This window comes from Rhineura floridana, chromosome 2 (assembly GCF_030035675.1).
Source record: "Rhineura floridana isolate rRhiFlo1 chromosome 2, rRhiFlo1.hap2, whole genome shotgun sequence".
Taxonomy (NCBI): domain Eukaryota; kingdom Metazoa; phylum Chordata; class Lepidosauria; order Squamata; family Rhineuridae; genus Rhineura; species Rhineura floridana.
The window spans coordinates 103,862,317-103,875,712 of record NC_084481.1 but is presented as its reverse complement, the minus strand read 5'-3'; the positions used below and the strand labels follow the sequence as shown (position 1 = coordinate 103,875,712).

Sequence of the window (13,396 nt, the reverse complement as noted above, 5' to 3'; positions counted from 1 at the left end):
CGCACCAGGCAGGCAAAACACCTTGCGGTCTACACGCCCATCACACACCCCACTGTCTATGTTCCTAATGATCGAATCACCCACTACAAGGATCCCTCCACCCCCTGGAGATATATCCTCGGCACGAGAGGATAGCTGCTCATCCCCCAAGGAATGGGTCCCTTCTAAGGGTTCGTTTCCCTCTTCCTCAGCTGGATGCTCTCCTTCCCCGAGACCATCGTTCTCCATGATAGCAGGAGAGCTATCATCGTTGGAGTGGGACACAGCTATAACGTCCCTGAAGGCCTCCTCCACACACCGCTCTGCCTCTCTCAGCTTTTCCAGGTCCGCCACCTTGGCCTCAAGGAAATGAAGTCGTTCCCGGAGAGCCAGGAGCTCATTGCACCGAGAGCATACCCACAACTTTTGTCCAACAGGCAGATAGTCGTACATGCTGCAGGCGGTGCAAAACACTGGAAAGCCCCCACACGCCTGCTGGCTTGTTACCTGCATAGTTTTGTTTAAGGTTTATTACGTCAATGGGTTGGAGACTGCGGTTTAGTTGAGGTCAGGGAACAGACGGGCAGAGTGGGGGGCCCTGGCCTCCTCGCCCTGCTGCCAAACTCGCTCTGCTGCTTAACTCGCCTTGACGCTTCGTCAGCTGGGGCTCCCTCTAGCTCGTGGAACAGGCTCCCTCGCTAGGGTGCTCTGACTTTATATGTGTGGCTGGTTCCTCCCAGCTACTGCTGCCAGCCAATGATGTGTTACTTGAGGCTGATGGCTATCAGCTGGGGCTTAACTCTTTAGTATTCTCTCAGGCTTCCTTCCTGAGCGAGGGGCGGGGCTGTTTAAGCTTTTGGCTGCTTTTAATCTCAGCAAGGGGCTGCACCTTCCAGGCAAGTCTTTTGTGTTTGTTGTTTTCCCACCTAGAACAGCCTGACCTTTCTTTAACCTAGGGAAACAGAGCTTGTGGTTGTGTTTCAGGAAGGCTGAAGCTGCCCTTTTTAGCAAGGACTGAGCTGACTCTCTCCCTGTATGTATCGGTGGAGTTTCCTTTTCCCCCTTCTCTCCGACTGGAATTTAGCCTTGTTTACAGTGTCCCCTGAAGCTTTCCTGCTAGGGTGGTGTTGAAAACTAGCTTTCTATACGCTTCCTTCTCCTAGGATCTGTCTCCTAAGATATAGGTTCTTTCAGGATTTGGCTCCTAGCTCAGGGTGACCTTGGGCTGCCCTTATTAGTTATTGCTCTGAGCTGTTTTACTTCAATTAAATAATGGAATAAATGGGAGCTACTTACCCTCTTTTTGCTCTGCTGCTTAACTCGCCTTGACGCTTTGTCAGCTGGGGCCTTGACGCTTTGTCAGCTGGGGCCTTGACGCTTTGTCAGCTGGGGCCTTGACGCTTTGTCAGCTGGGGCCTTGACGCTTTGTCAGCTGGGGCCTTGACGCTTTGTCAGCTGGGGCCTTGACGCTTTGTCAGCTGGGGCTCCCTCTAGCTCGTGGAGCAGGCTCCCTCGCTAGGGTACTCTGACTTTATATGTGTGGCTGGTTCCTCCCAGCTACTGCTGCCAGCCAATCACTGTTTATAACTAATCACTGATATAAACAATCACTGTTTATAATGACTGTGATAACACTTTCTCTGTATATCTGACAGGCACACATGGGATGAAGTTGATGGTGGCCCTCTTTGCAATATTCTTAATTAATTGTGTTCTTTCCCTTTGTTTAGATGAACATATTAATTACTCTCTCTCTCTGTCTTGGTGCAGGGCTGCCACGGAGGGTCTTTCCCTCAGTTTGATGGAAAGGCTGATTCAAAAATATGGTGACCGTGTCGTGAAGATGCTCACTGTGCAGTACCGAATGCACCAGACCATCATGCAATGGGCTTCCTCCGAGATGTACGATGGCCGCCTCTCAGCTCACTGCTCTGTCGCACAACATTTATTGAGGTAAGTGGCCTCTAGGCTTGCTTGCTTTCCCCCCGCCAACTTCAAATGTTTTCAGTGGAAGGTTGACATTGTCAATTAATATTTATGGAGAGTGTACAGGTTTTTCTTCTGTTATCTGCAATAATCCTTTCCCCCCCCCGCCTCTGATTTTTTTTGTCCATTTTCATTTAGCAAATATTGATTTTGGTTTTCCCTGCAGTGCTTACAAAATAGATGTTCGCACAGCTATGTTTTGATTTTTTAAAAGTAAAAGCAAACTTTTACAGTGACCAGTTACATTTTGAGGGCCTGATTCTGCAGTTACTGTGAGCACAGTGGCTGATACTTACCCAGTTCTACCTCTGCTGTCTTGTGCAGTATGCCGCAAGATGTAACTGGTTGCTGTATATTGCAGATAGGGAATGTGCTCAGGTCCTAATTGCAGGCCTCCATAGGCATCTGCTTGGCTCCTGTGAGGACAGGATGCTGGACTTAATGGGTCTTTGGCCTGATCCAGCAGGCTCTTCTTATGTTCTTAGTAGAATTATTTGGGGTTCTCTTTGGAATAACTGCCCCCCAAATCATACCACAAACTTTTTTGAAGCTAAGATTGAAAAGAAGTTTGCTATCTGGATTCTTTTTGTGTTGCAGGGGAGATTGTGGAAAACAAGTCTGAAGCCCTCTTGGGTTCACAAGACTGATTCCAGGGTTCTTTGGATCCTTGCTGTTGATTACAATGCAGACATAATAATATTCCTGTTCTCTTAAAAGATTGGGAACATGCCATGCTCACTCTGCAATGGGGTGAGGAATGTTCCCTTATGGAATGCCGCTCCGGTCCTTTTGACTGTTGGGTCTGATGTTGGGTCCTGAACTTACAAACGATTCAGAAGTCTTATTTAGACATTCTAGATATGTAGTATCATCAGTGTGCATAGCACTTCACAGAGTTTAGGCCCATGGTTTCAATCTAAAACCTGTCATGGGGAAACAAGAGAGGAAGGGGAGAGAAATGGAGGCAGGGCTAAACAGCGAAACAATATCCGATTGGTTCAGTTATTTATTTTATTTTATTTATTTATTACATTTATATACCTCCCCATAGTCAAAGCTCTCTGGGCGGTTTACAGTCAGGAACAGGTACACGCTGAGTGGCAGAACAGCATGGGAACCGAGTAGTTGTTCCAAAAAGCTTTACATAAAATGTTGTATTGGGTTTTTTCACTTATAAAAATTTATAAGTAAAAAAGACTGGAGCAATCAGTAGCATGCTGTGAGCCGTTTGCACAGCCCTTTGAAGGTCTGCTCCATAGTGTCTTAGGCACAGCAGTTTGGGAAGTCCAGTTAAGAAGCTCACCCTGGACCTTGCAGTTTATAACTACTGCTTGGTCATGCATACCCCCTTCTTGAGCAAGATGGTAGAGAAAGTAGGAGCAGAGCAGTTACAAGAATTCTGGGAGGAGGTGGACTATCTGGATCTGTTTCAGTCTGGGTTCAGGCACAGTTTGGGGACTGAATCAGCCTTGGTTGCCCTAATAGATCACCTGTATTGAGGGCAGGATTGGGGAATGCATTTCTGCTCCAGTTTCTTGATCTGTCTGTGGCTTTTGATACCATTGACCATGGTATCCTACTGGACTGGCTCTGTGGGATGGGTTCCTACCTGTAGGACCATCTCCAGAGAATGGCACTGAGAGACTGCATCTTGGCCCCACAGTTCTTGTGCTGTGGTGTGCCGCAGGGTACAATACTGTTGCAGCTGCTCTTTAACATCATGAAGCTGTTGGGGGTGATAATTAGGAGTTTTGAGGGGAAGCGTCATCAGTACACCACTCTATTTCTCCATAACATCTGAGTCAGGAGAAGCTGAGTGTGGTCTAGAATGTTGTCTGGTTGCAGCTGAGGAATGAATGAGGGCTAATAAACTGAGCTTGAACTCTGGAAAGGCAGAGGCACTGTGCGTGGGCACTTCCAGTGTCTGAGAGATGACCATTTGCCTGCCCTGGATGGGGTTTACTGTCCTTCTGAAAAACAGGCACCTAGTTTAGGGGTGCTCCTGGATGCATTGTTGTCACTTGAGGCTCAGGTAGCCTTGATAGCTACGAGTGCCTTTTACCAGCTATGGTTGGTGGACCAACTATAGCCATTCTTGGTCAGGAATAACCTGGCTGCAGTGAGTCAGTCATGCATTGGTAACCTCAAGTCTCGATTATTGTAATGAACTCTATGTGGGGCTGCAAAATGCTGCAGCTAGACTGTTGATGGGGGCAAATTACCGCCAACACATAGCTGCAGCGCTTAAAAACTTTTACTGGCTGTCCATGTGTTACTAGACCAGGTTCAAGCTTCTTGTGTTAATTTTAAAAGCCTTGAACAACTGGAGTCTAGGATGTCTTAAGGACTACCTGATCCCTTATGTCCTTGCTCAGTCACTGAGCTTTTGGGGGAAGTCTCTGTTAGTGGACCCCCATGGTTTAGATGCCCAGCTCGTAACTGCTAGAAGCCATGCTTTCAGTGTTGTGAGACCAAGCCTGCGGAGCTCCCTCCCAACTGAGATTAGAGAAGCACCGTGTTCCAGCAAACATTTGAAGGTAGTGTTCAGTTTTTATGATAAACAATGTATTTTTATTGTGTTTTTTTCTGTATGATTTATGGTTTCTGTACGGTAAATTGCTGTCACTGGTGGTCAGGATAGGAGTACTTTGGTTTTCTCTTTGCAGCCACTAAAATGTAAAATGTAACAGGACTGCAAAGAAAGTCTCATCTTTGTAGAAAAAGTAGTCAGTATTCATGGAACACTTACATCAGGATAATATGGGGGGGCTATTTTTAAAAAAAATCACATTATGAATTCAAATCACCAAGAAGGTAATTTGAATATGCAATACTGATGGCAATTACAGTGAAATACTTTCTAAAGACTGTGAAAGAAACTGTCAACAATAACAATGAATTGTTTTGAAGACAGGAAGGAAGATGTTACTCTCCTCAGAGTCTAATGCAGTTGTAAACTGAAAGCAATGTAAATTCTCACTGATTTTACCGAGCTCTGGAGCATCCTCTTAACCTGAAATAGTTGATTTTTTCCCCTTTTGTAATTGCCATATATATATAATAGGATAAGGAAAGGGGAGATTAGGATTCCCACGCAAATCAAGTTGCAAAGATGGGCTAGTTAGAAGTACCCAGTATAGTGCTTTCCCTGTGTGGTTGGATTCCACCTTCCATCATTCCCAGCCAGCATAGCCAATCCTCAGGGATGAGCGTAACTGTAGTCCAGCAACATCTGGAGGGCCACAGGTTCCTTACCCTTGTGCTAATAATATTCCCCCGTCCCAAAATGCTATTTTTAGTGACCAGGGGAGGGGGTTTTGGTTGAATTGTGCTCTGAAGCATGCGAAGCTGCACTTTCAAAGTCCTAGTTATCTGTAACTCTCTCAGTGAAATGTACCATACATGCCTGATCCTGTGCATGTTTCCTCAGACATTTGTGCCGCTAAGTTCATTGGGCTTACTTCCAGGTAAGTGTGCATAGAAGACTTAACTTTGACTAGATTGCACGCTTTGTTTTCAGTCTTTCCAGACAGATTTTTTTCCCCTGAGGTTGGGGAAGGATGTTGTTTACCGTTGCAATCATTTTAATAAGTGTTATTAATACTGAGTATACTGTTTTTCCCCAATCATGTTTACCCACGGCACTTCACAAGAAGCAAAATAAAAATGATAAAACAGCAATTGTCACTATCCCTACTAGCAACGTGGGCCCTCTCATTAAGAGATGATGGGGAGATCTCTTGCTATGGCTACCAAGATTATAGAATCATAGAATAGTAGAGTGCAGTCCAACTATATTTCCTTTGTTACACTTGTAGGTCAGATATAGTAAAATGCAGTGGCTCTCTTCCTCTCTTTTTCCCCCTCCCCTCATCTTTTCTATATAGTTGAACAGTTGAATTAGCATTTCTTATTATGTATGATAATGAGAGAACTTTGTGTGTGGATCACTTGAATATTGGCTCATCCAGTTCTTCGGGATTCATTTTTTCTCCTCCGTAAATGATTATACTATCGGATTCCATCAGTAAACATTTTGTTTCTGTTATGGCTGGAGACAGTTCATTGTCGTAGTGTTGTTGTTCCTGGCTTTGCTTCTATGCCTTTTTTGAAAGCAATAGATTAATGCCTTTTATATAATCTTTTACTGGAATAGGAAAGAAAGGGAAAAAGATCTAGTGACAGTCTGTACCCAGGGAAGGAAAAATAATGAAATAATTTCCTGTTGGTGTTTCCAAAGATTAGGAGCAGGAATAAATAGTGATGAATATTCTGTCACTGGCCAAACCTTAACTGATAAAGTGCAGAGTAAAAGTACTCGGACCCCTGACCAATGCTCTCATATTACTAAATTATAAATGGTACATTGTAATTTTGTTCTGTATATTTTATTTTGAAACACTGAATCTCAAAATCAATTATTGTAAGGCGAGACTGGTTTTATGTTGGGAAATGTAAGAAACAAAAAACTGAAACATGATGCTTGCATAAGTATTCAACGCACACACATTAATATTTAGTAGAGCTTCCTTTTGCTGCAATAACAGTTTTAAGTCTTTTGGGGTAGGTATGTACCAGCTTTGCACACAGTGTTGGAGGGGTTTTGGCCCATCCTTCTTGACAGATTCACTCCAGGTCGTTCAGGTTGGTTGGATGTCACTTGTGGACAGCAATTTTCAAAGAGCGCCACAGATTCTCAATGGGATTGAGATCAGGACTTTGACTAGGCCACTGTAGGACATTCACCTTTTTGTTCTTGAGCCACTCAAATGTTGCTTTGGCCTTCTGCTTGGGATCATTGTTCTGCTGAAAAGTGAATTTCCTCCCAAGCCTCTGTTTTTTAGTGGACTTAAGCAGGTTCTCTTGCAATATTTCCCTGTATTTTGCTCCATCCATTCTTCCTTCAATTTTAACAAGATGCCCAGTCTCTGCTGATGAGAAGCATCCCCACAGTGTGATGCTGCCACCACCATACTTCACTGTAGGGATGGTGCGTCTTGAGGCATGGGCAGTGTTAGGTTTGCGCCGCACATAGCACTTTGAGTTTTGGCCAAATAGTTCTATCTTGGTCTTATCTGACCACAAAACCTTTTCCCATGTCACAGCTGGGGCAGACTCCAGATGTGCTTTCAGATGGTACTTTTTGAGTAACGGCTTCTTGCTTGCCACCCTAGTATACAGGCCAGTGTTATGCAGAGCTCTTGATATGGTTGACTGGGGCACCATTACTCCACTCCCAGCCACTGAACTCTGTAGCTCCTTCAAAGTGATTGTTGGCCTCTCTGTGGCTTCACTCATAAGTCTCCTTCTTGTTTGGGTACTGAGGTTTGAGGGGCAGCCTTTTCTTGGCAGTGCCTGGGTGGTGTGATACAGCTTCTACTTCCTGACTATTGATTCAGCTGTGCTCACTGGGATATCCAAACACTTGGATATTATTTTGTACCCTTTTCCTAATCTATGCATTTATATTACATTATATCTCATTTCTGTAGAATGCTCTTTGGTCTTCATTTTCCTTCATATCCACAGCCTGACCAATGATCCTTCAACAGTGTGGGTTTTATCCTGACAATGTGACAGCAACTTTAATGGTTCACAGGTGGAGGCCAATGGTAAGGCAATTGTGTCCTTGACAGGGCAATTTCTTTCATCTGTGTAAACTGGGACTTTCCACAGCACAGGGGTTGAATACTAATGCAAGCAACATATTTCCGTTTTTCATGTTTCTTACAAACATTTCCCAACATAAAACCAATGTCACCTTACAATAATTGATTTTAAGTTTCAGTGTTTCAAAATACAATATCATACAGAATTAAATGACAATGTACCATTTGTAATTAAGTAATATGAGAGCATTGGTCAGGGTCTGATTACTTTTGCAAGGCACTATATATGATTACAACATAAGAAGGATGAACCTTATAGTGGTTGAGTCAATTCAATTAGAAAAATAGCATAATAGTTTTTGTTTATTGCATTAATATATGGAGTTACACTATAGAATACCTATAGAGCTTAGGTTTTCTTTAGTCAAGGAATGGACAGGCAGAGTGGGGTGCCTTGGCTTCCTCACCCTGCTGCCAAACTCGCTCTGCTGCTTAACTCTGCTTGACCCTTCTCGTCAGCTGGGCTCCCTCTAGCTTATCAGGCAAGCTGGTATGGGTATCTGTTTTCAGACTGTGTCATTTGCCAGGATTGATGGCCAGTATCATCAGACTCTGGTCCAGTATAAATGTCTTTGTGGAAATGCTGAGATAGAAGACCCTTCAACGTCTTATTTTGCCCTTTGTACTTGGAATGCCATTTTAAATTTCTGGAATGCTATTTTATTGGGATTACATTCAACATATCTTTTCTGGGATACTTTTTAACTCTTGTCAGATACTTTTTATGGCTTATGGAGTGTTGCTTGCACTAGCTGCTCCAAGAATCCTTGCAAAAATACTTTCAGAGATAACTAAATTGCCATGGTGATGCCTTGATTTGATGATAGTTTAATTACGCATTTTATTGCTTTTCTTATCCCTTGTCTGTTCTGCCTTCTACTTACTCTGTTTTTATTCAGGATTTGAATGTGCAGATGTGATTTGTACCCTTTGAGCCTGTTTGAATGTTTGCAGTGGCCTTTGTCCACAACCAAATAAAAGTTTTGATCTGGACCCTAACCATGGCAGAAATGTATGTGTGTCTTTGTAAGTGTGACTGGCATTTAAAGAAATAACCATTCATAGAATTAAAGGACATCTTGATGAGCTAAGTTAAAGTTCCTGTTTTGTGGTACTACGTTTGTTGGTTCAATAATAATAATAATAATGGAGAACCAATCAGTGCAAGACATAGGATTAGGTAGGGGATTGCATGATCTACCAAAGCTTATAGCCTAACCTTAGGATGCTGTCACAAATTCACACTTGTGTATGAAATCTGTACTTAATTGGTTGGTGGGTGAAAGAAAAGAATCTGCCCCAGCTCTTGGCCAGAGGGTTCTAATGAGGGTATCTTCCTGTCCCAGTACAAGGCTAAGAGCTTTCTGGAAGATGCTTCCTACTAATCTCAGAAAAACCTGCCGTTTGCCAGTGCAATCAAGGCTGAAGCATTTGGAATACCTTAAGGCTTTGTTTTGCTGATTCTTTACTGGCTTCCCCTGAATGCTGAGATATGAAGGCTCAGATTCATTTAAGAGACTTGAATCTTGGTAGATTTAGGGTATGCTGAGAATTCAGTCTTCGTTTCATATGGATAGACATATTAATGAAACTGAGAAGAATATTTGACTCTACACCTTTTAAGGAGCTGCTAATTCCTGCATGTTTGAGACTGAAGAAACTTTATTGTTAAACTGTTTTGATTATGATCTTATCCCTATGTTAAGAGTTAAGGGTTATTTGGGGTATGCTGAATACCAAAATCAAGAGAGTACAAAAGCAAGCAAATGTTTCTGTCAGGGGCAACACATTAGTCTTACATTTTTTCATAGCCCAGCATAGCCTAGATGAATAACCCAAGTCCCTGCCCCTTAGGATGTTTTTGAACCCTCAAATTAGCAATTAGTCTGTCAGTGCTCCCTTTCATCATTCAGTTATTGCTGATGCTATCATGAAAACCACTTTGCCATCATAACAGTTTCTTTAACGCCTTTGGAGTTTCACGTGAATTTGCTTGCAACAGAAGAGAACTAGAGCATGTATTGGTATGATTTTCCATGGATGAAACCATTTTCAGTATAGGAAATGGATCTGAAAGCAGCCTTTAATTGGCAATGATTAAAAGTCTCAGTAATGTGCTGGCTATTGTGTCTGTCTTTTGACCAGTGTATATAGGTGTGGGGGCTGCTCTGCAGTTGAGGCCTTGCAGCAGAACAAGAAAAGTAGGGGAATGCTGAAATAATCAGAAATTGTTTACTTGTTTAAACACAGAATAAAGGACAGGTCATCTGGGGCATGCAGGAAAACTGCATTGTGGAGTCCTACTCATTTAAGGAGTGGAACACTGGAAACAAATAGTTATTCAATAATGGGGTGTGTGTTTTTTAAAGAAAATCAATGTCAAGTAAGAGACTTGGGTGTTTGGGCTTGTGATGGCAGTTCCTGTGGTAGCTGTGAGGATCAAAGACTCTCTCCTCAGGCCCCAGAGCAGCAAGAGAGCCTGTAGACCAGCGTTTCCCAACTAGTGGGCCACCAGATGTTGTTGGACCACAATTCCCATCTTTCCTGACCATTGGCAATGCTGGCTGAGGCTGATGGGAGTTGTGGTCCAACAACATCTGGTGGCCCACTAGTTGGGAAAGGCTGCTCTAGACAAAACATTTCAGTTCCATGATCTTGGTAACTTTATTTACATCACTGCAGCCCGACAAGCTACTACTTGCATGCTGGGTGTCTTAAGAATGAGGCAAACACTGTACCTTACCTCAGAGTGATGCATGCTGGGTGCCTCCTTTGTGCACCCAAACAGAGCTGTTGTTGCTAGGCCATCCAGCCTAAAAGCAAGTAGAAGGAATGTTGCTTGCTTTATCACATATTACAAGTATTATCTAAATTCATATCTCCCTAGCAAGAAAGAGGAAGGGACGGGTAGAATATTTCTGTCTTTCTGTATGTGAGTGTTCATATACTTTGTGGTTAATGGGTTCCACTTAGGATGACCACAAAAGGTCTGGGCCTCTCGGGGGCATTTGGAGGGGCAGCCTGGTTTCATGTTCTGATTGCTGTTTTGTGCATTGGAGAAGTGCTGTACCTCAGTGGTAGAGCATCTGCTTTGCATGCAGAAGGCCCAAGGTTCAATCCTCTGCATCTCCAGGAAGGGCTATGAGAGACCCTGTCTGAAATCCTGGACTGCCAGTGAGTGTAGGCAATACTGAGCCAGATGACTCAGTTATAAGGCAGCCTCCTGTGTTCCTATACAACACTGAAGCTGTCTTCAGGCATTTTGTATTAGGGTTAACCCTAATACAGAACACTTGAAGCAGTGTCATGGTTCCCTCTGAGTCTTCTCATGCAGACCAGGAGTGGGAGGGACCTCAGGATAAAGACTCGGGGGGGGGGAAGAGAGTATGCAGCAGAGCCCGCATGATGAACCCCCTCATTGCCCCCGGATGGGCCTGGACCCAATGAGTCAGGACACACAGAGGCTGCCCCTTCCCAGTCTGTGAACCAGCAGGGGGCTCAGGTGCCCAGCCTGCTGTAACAAAGCAGAAGAATTCAAACACGGAGGAGTGCCTGATTATGTCTCTGTCCTGTCCAGAGCCCGAGACACAAGATGGAGGCGGGACTTGGTTTAATTCTCATTTTATTAGGGTGATGCCTACATCCAAAGCAGTGCGCTTCATAAACCTGTCTACTCTAGCTCACTACTTTCCCTAGCTAAACTACCCAATCAGTCTGCAGCGTGTGGGGAGAGTTGAATCAGCACTAGAGCCTGGGCGGGCACCTGCTGAAGTAGGGAAGGTCTTCGCTGGTAAATGACGGCTCCTCCAAAGTTCCACCCTCTCAAGGTCCCTTTTCTCACACCGTCTCGCATGGGATGGGGGGGCTAGCCTCCGACGGCACATCTAACAGGAGGGCTTCACTAGGCGACGGCTTGGCTTCAGGAAGCAGGAAGCTGGTTTGCGGAGAAGCTTTTGAAGTGCCAGGCTAGGATTCCTGACAAGCGTGGTTGGCGTGCGCGAGGGGTCGCTTCCCAATGGCTCAGGCAGGGGGCTCACAGGCAGAGTACGAATGCCTTGATGGGGGGGGGCTGGCCAAAGGAAATTGCAGGCTGACTGCGCTCTCCCTTCCTTCAACACTCCCAAGGACTTTGTCCTCATCTGACTCCTCTCCCTGAGCTAACTCCTCTCCCTGAGCTAACTCCTCTTGTGCCTAGGGCGCAACAGTCTCTTGGAGAGGCAGCGCATCAAGAGAAGACTCCTCCTGCACCCTGGACGAACCCTCGTCTTGAGACTGGGAATTCCTATAGAGGAAGAGATTCTCACGAGTAATTGTTTTCTCCATCTCTGCTTAAAAGCTTGGCAGTTAGGCGGGGAAACTTTTTGGGACAGTGTCACAGCTCCTGTGCAGCCTTGGAATTCTGGTTACTGATCTTGGAGTTGTGAACCATAGCCCTTGTGCCTAAACCAGAGTCATTTCTGCTAACCCTTCATCTTGAAAGAGCTCCTGGACTTTTTCTGGCTCTTCCATGCCTCTGAGTCTGTACCGTTAATCAGCTTCAGTAAAGTATTCCTTACTTATACAGAAGATCCTGCTGCAATGTTTTGGGCAAGAGCCAGGCCGAGAGGGCCTGAGAGTCTTCTGAAACTAAAGAGAAGCCAGCTTTTGAAGATTTTAATGTCAAAGGAGACTTGGGTTGCAATTCGAAATACTTGTAGTTGGAAGTATGTGGCGTCTACTTTCAAGAAAAATGGTTAGGGTTAGATTTACTCCAAGAAGAATGCAAAGTTAATGAAAGAAATGCACATAACTTGAGGAGAGCATGATCTCGGTGTTCTTAAGGCCTTGTTCTTGAACTCTGGAAGTCTGGGTACTGTTCTCAGTACCAAATTTGTGATGTAACTGAACTGTTATTTTCCACAGTGTTCAAATAACTGGAAAAGCTAAGTCCTGTGAACTTAGAGGCACATTGGGATCCCTTAAAAGTGTTTTTCATTAATTGTTCAGCAATTATGAATGCAAGTAAACAACTTTGATTCTCAAATGCAGGTTATTAATATGGCTTAAATACAAAATGGATGTTAAGAAGCATTGTATTTGAGGTTATCAGTATTGTGCCTTTTTCTAATATCATAGCTGTCCCAACATTGTCTTTTGTAATACATCAAAAGATGCTTTCTTTTGCCTCCAAGTACTAAAATGTACAAACAGCTCTGTTGCAGAATCCTGTGTCTTTTCATTTTACTCTTCAGCATTATTTATTTGCTCCAGATGGAGGAAGGGGTGGTCTGGAGATGGGGGTAGTGGATGTCACCCATTGACATTGTCAGACCACCTCCTGGTGAAGTTTAGACTTATAGCTCTGATCCTCCACTGTAGGGATGGTGGACAGATTAAGATGGTCCACCCCTGGAGACTAATCCACTGGATTCCTGAATGCCGTGGGAAAGTTCCCAGTAAATAGAGCAGGTGACCCTGTTGAAGCCCTTGTCACACTGTGGAACAAGGCGCATTGGGCTCTTGACACGGTTGCCCTGGTGCCCTTTCTGGCATTTAAGAGCCCAGTTAGCACCTTGGTGCACCAGTGAGCTAAGGGCGAGGAAACAGGCTGGACAATGGCTAGAGCGCAAATGGCAAAAGACCTGCTGTGAGGCTAATTGGGCAAGAGTAAAACATCATAACCATGTCTACTGTGTGGCAGTGAGGGCAGCAAAGAAGACCCACTTCTTTGCCTCCATTGCATCCTCAAGTAGCCGTCCAGTGAAGCTTTTCCATATTGTCTG

General features: G+C 44.3%; 1 protein-coding gene across 2 annotated transcripts in view; it reads left to right on the top strand.

The window, feature by feature from the left end:
- Positions 1 to 13,396, top strand: part of IGHMBP2 (immunoglobulin mu DNA binding protein 2) — a 110,420-nt gene that overhangs the window by 70,424 nt on the left and 26,600 nt on the right. For both annotated transcript variants that reach the window (XM_061609917.1, XM_061609916.1), the window contains exon 9: positions 1,750 to 1,932. In XM_061609917.1, the coding sequence (XP_061465901.1) occupies positions 1,750 to 1,932 (183 nt within the window). The remainder of the gene's footprint in view (positions 1 to 1,749; positions 1,933 to 13,396) is intronic.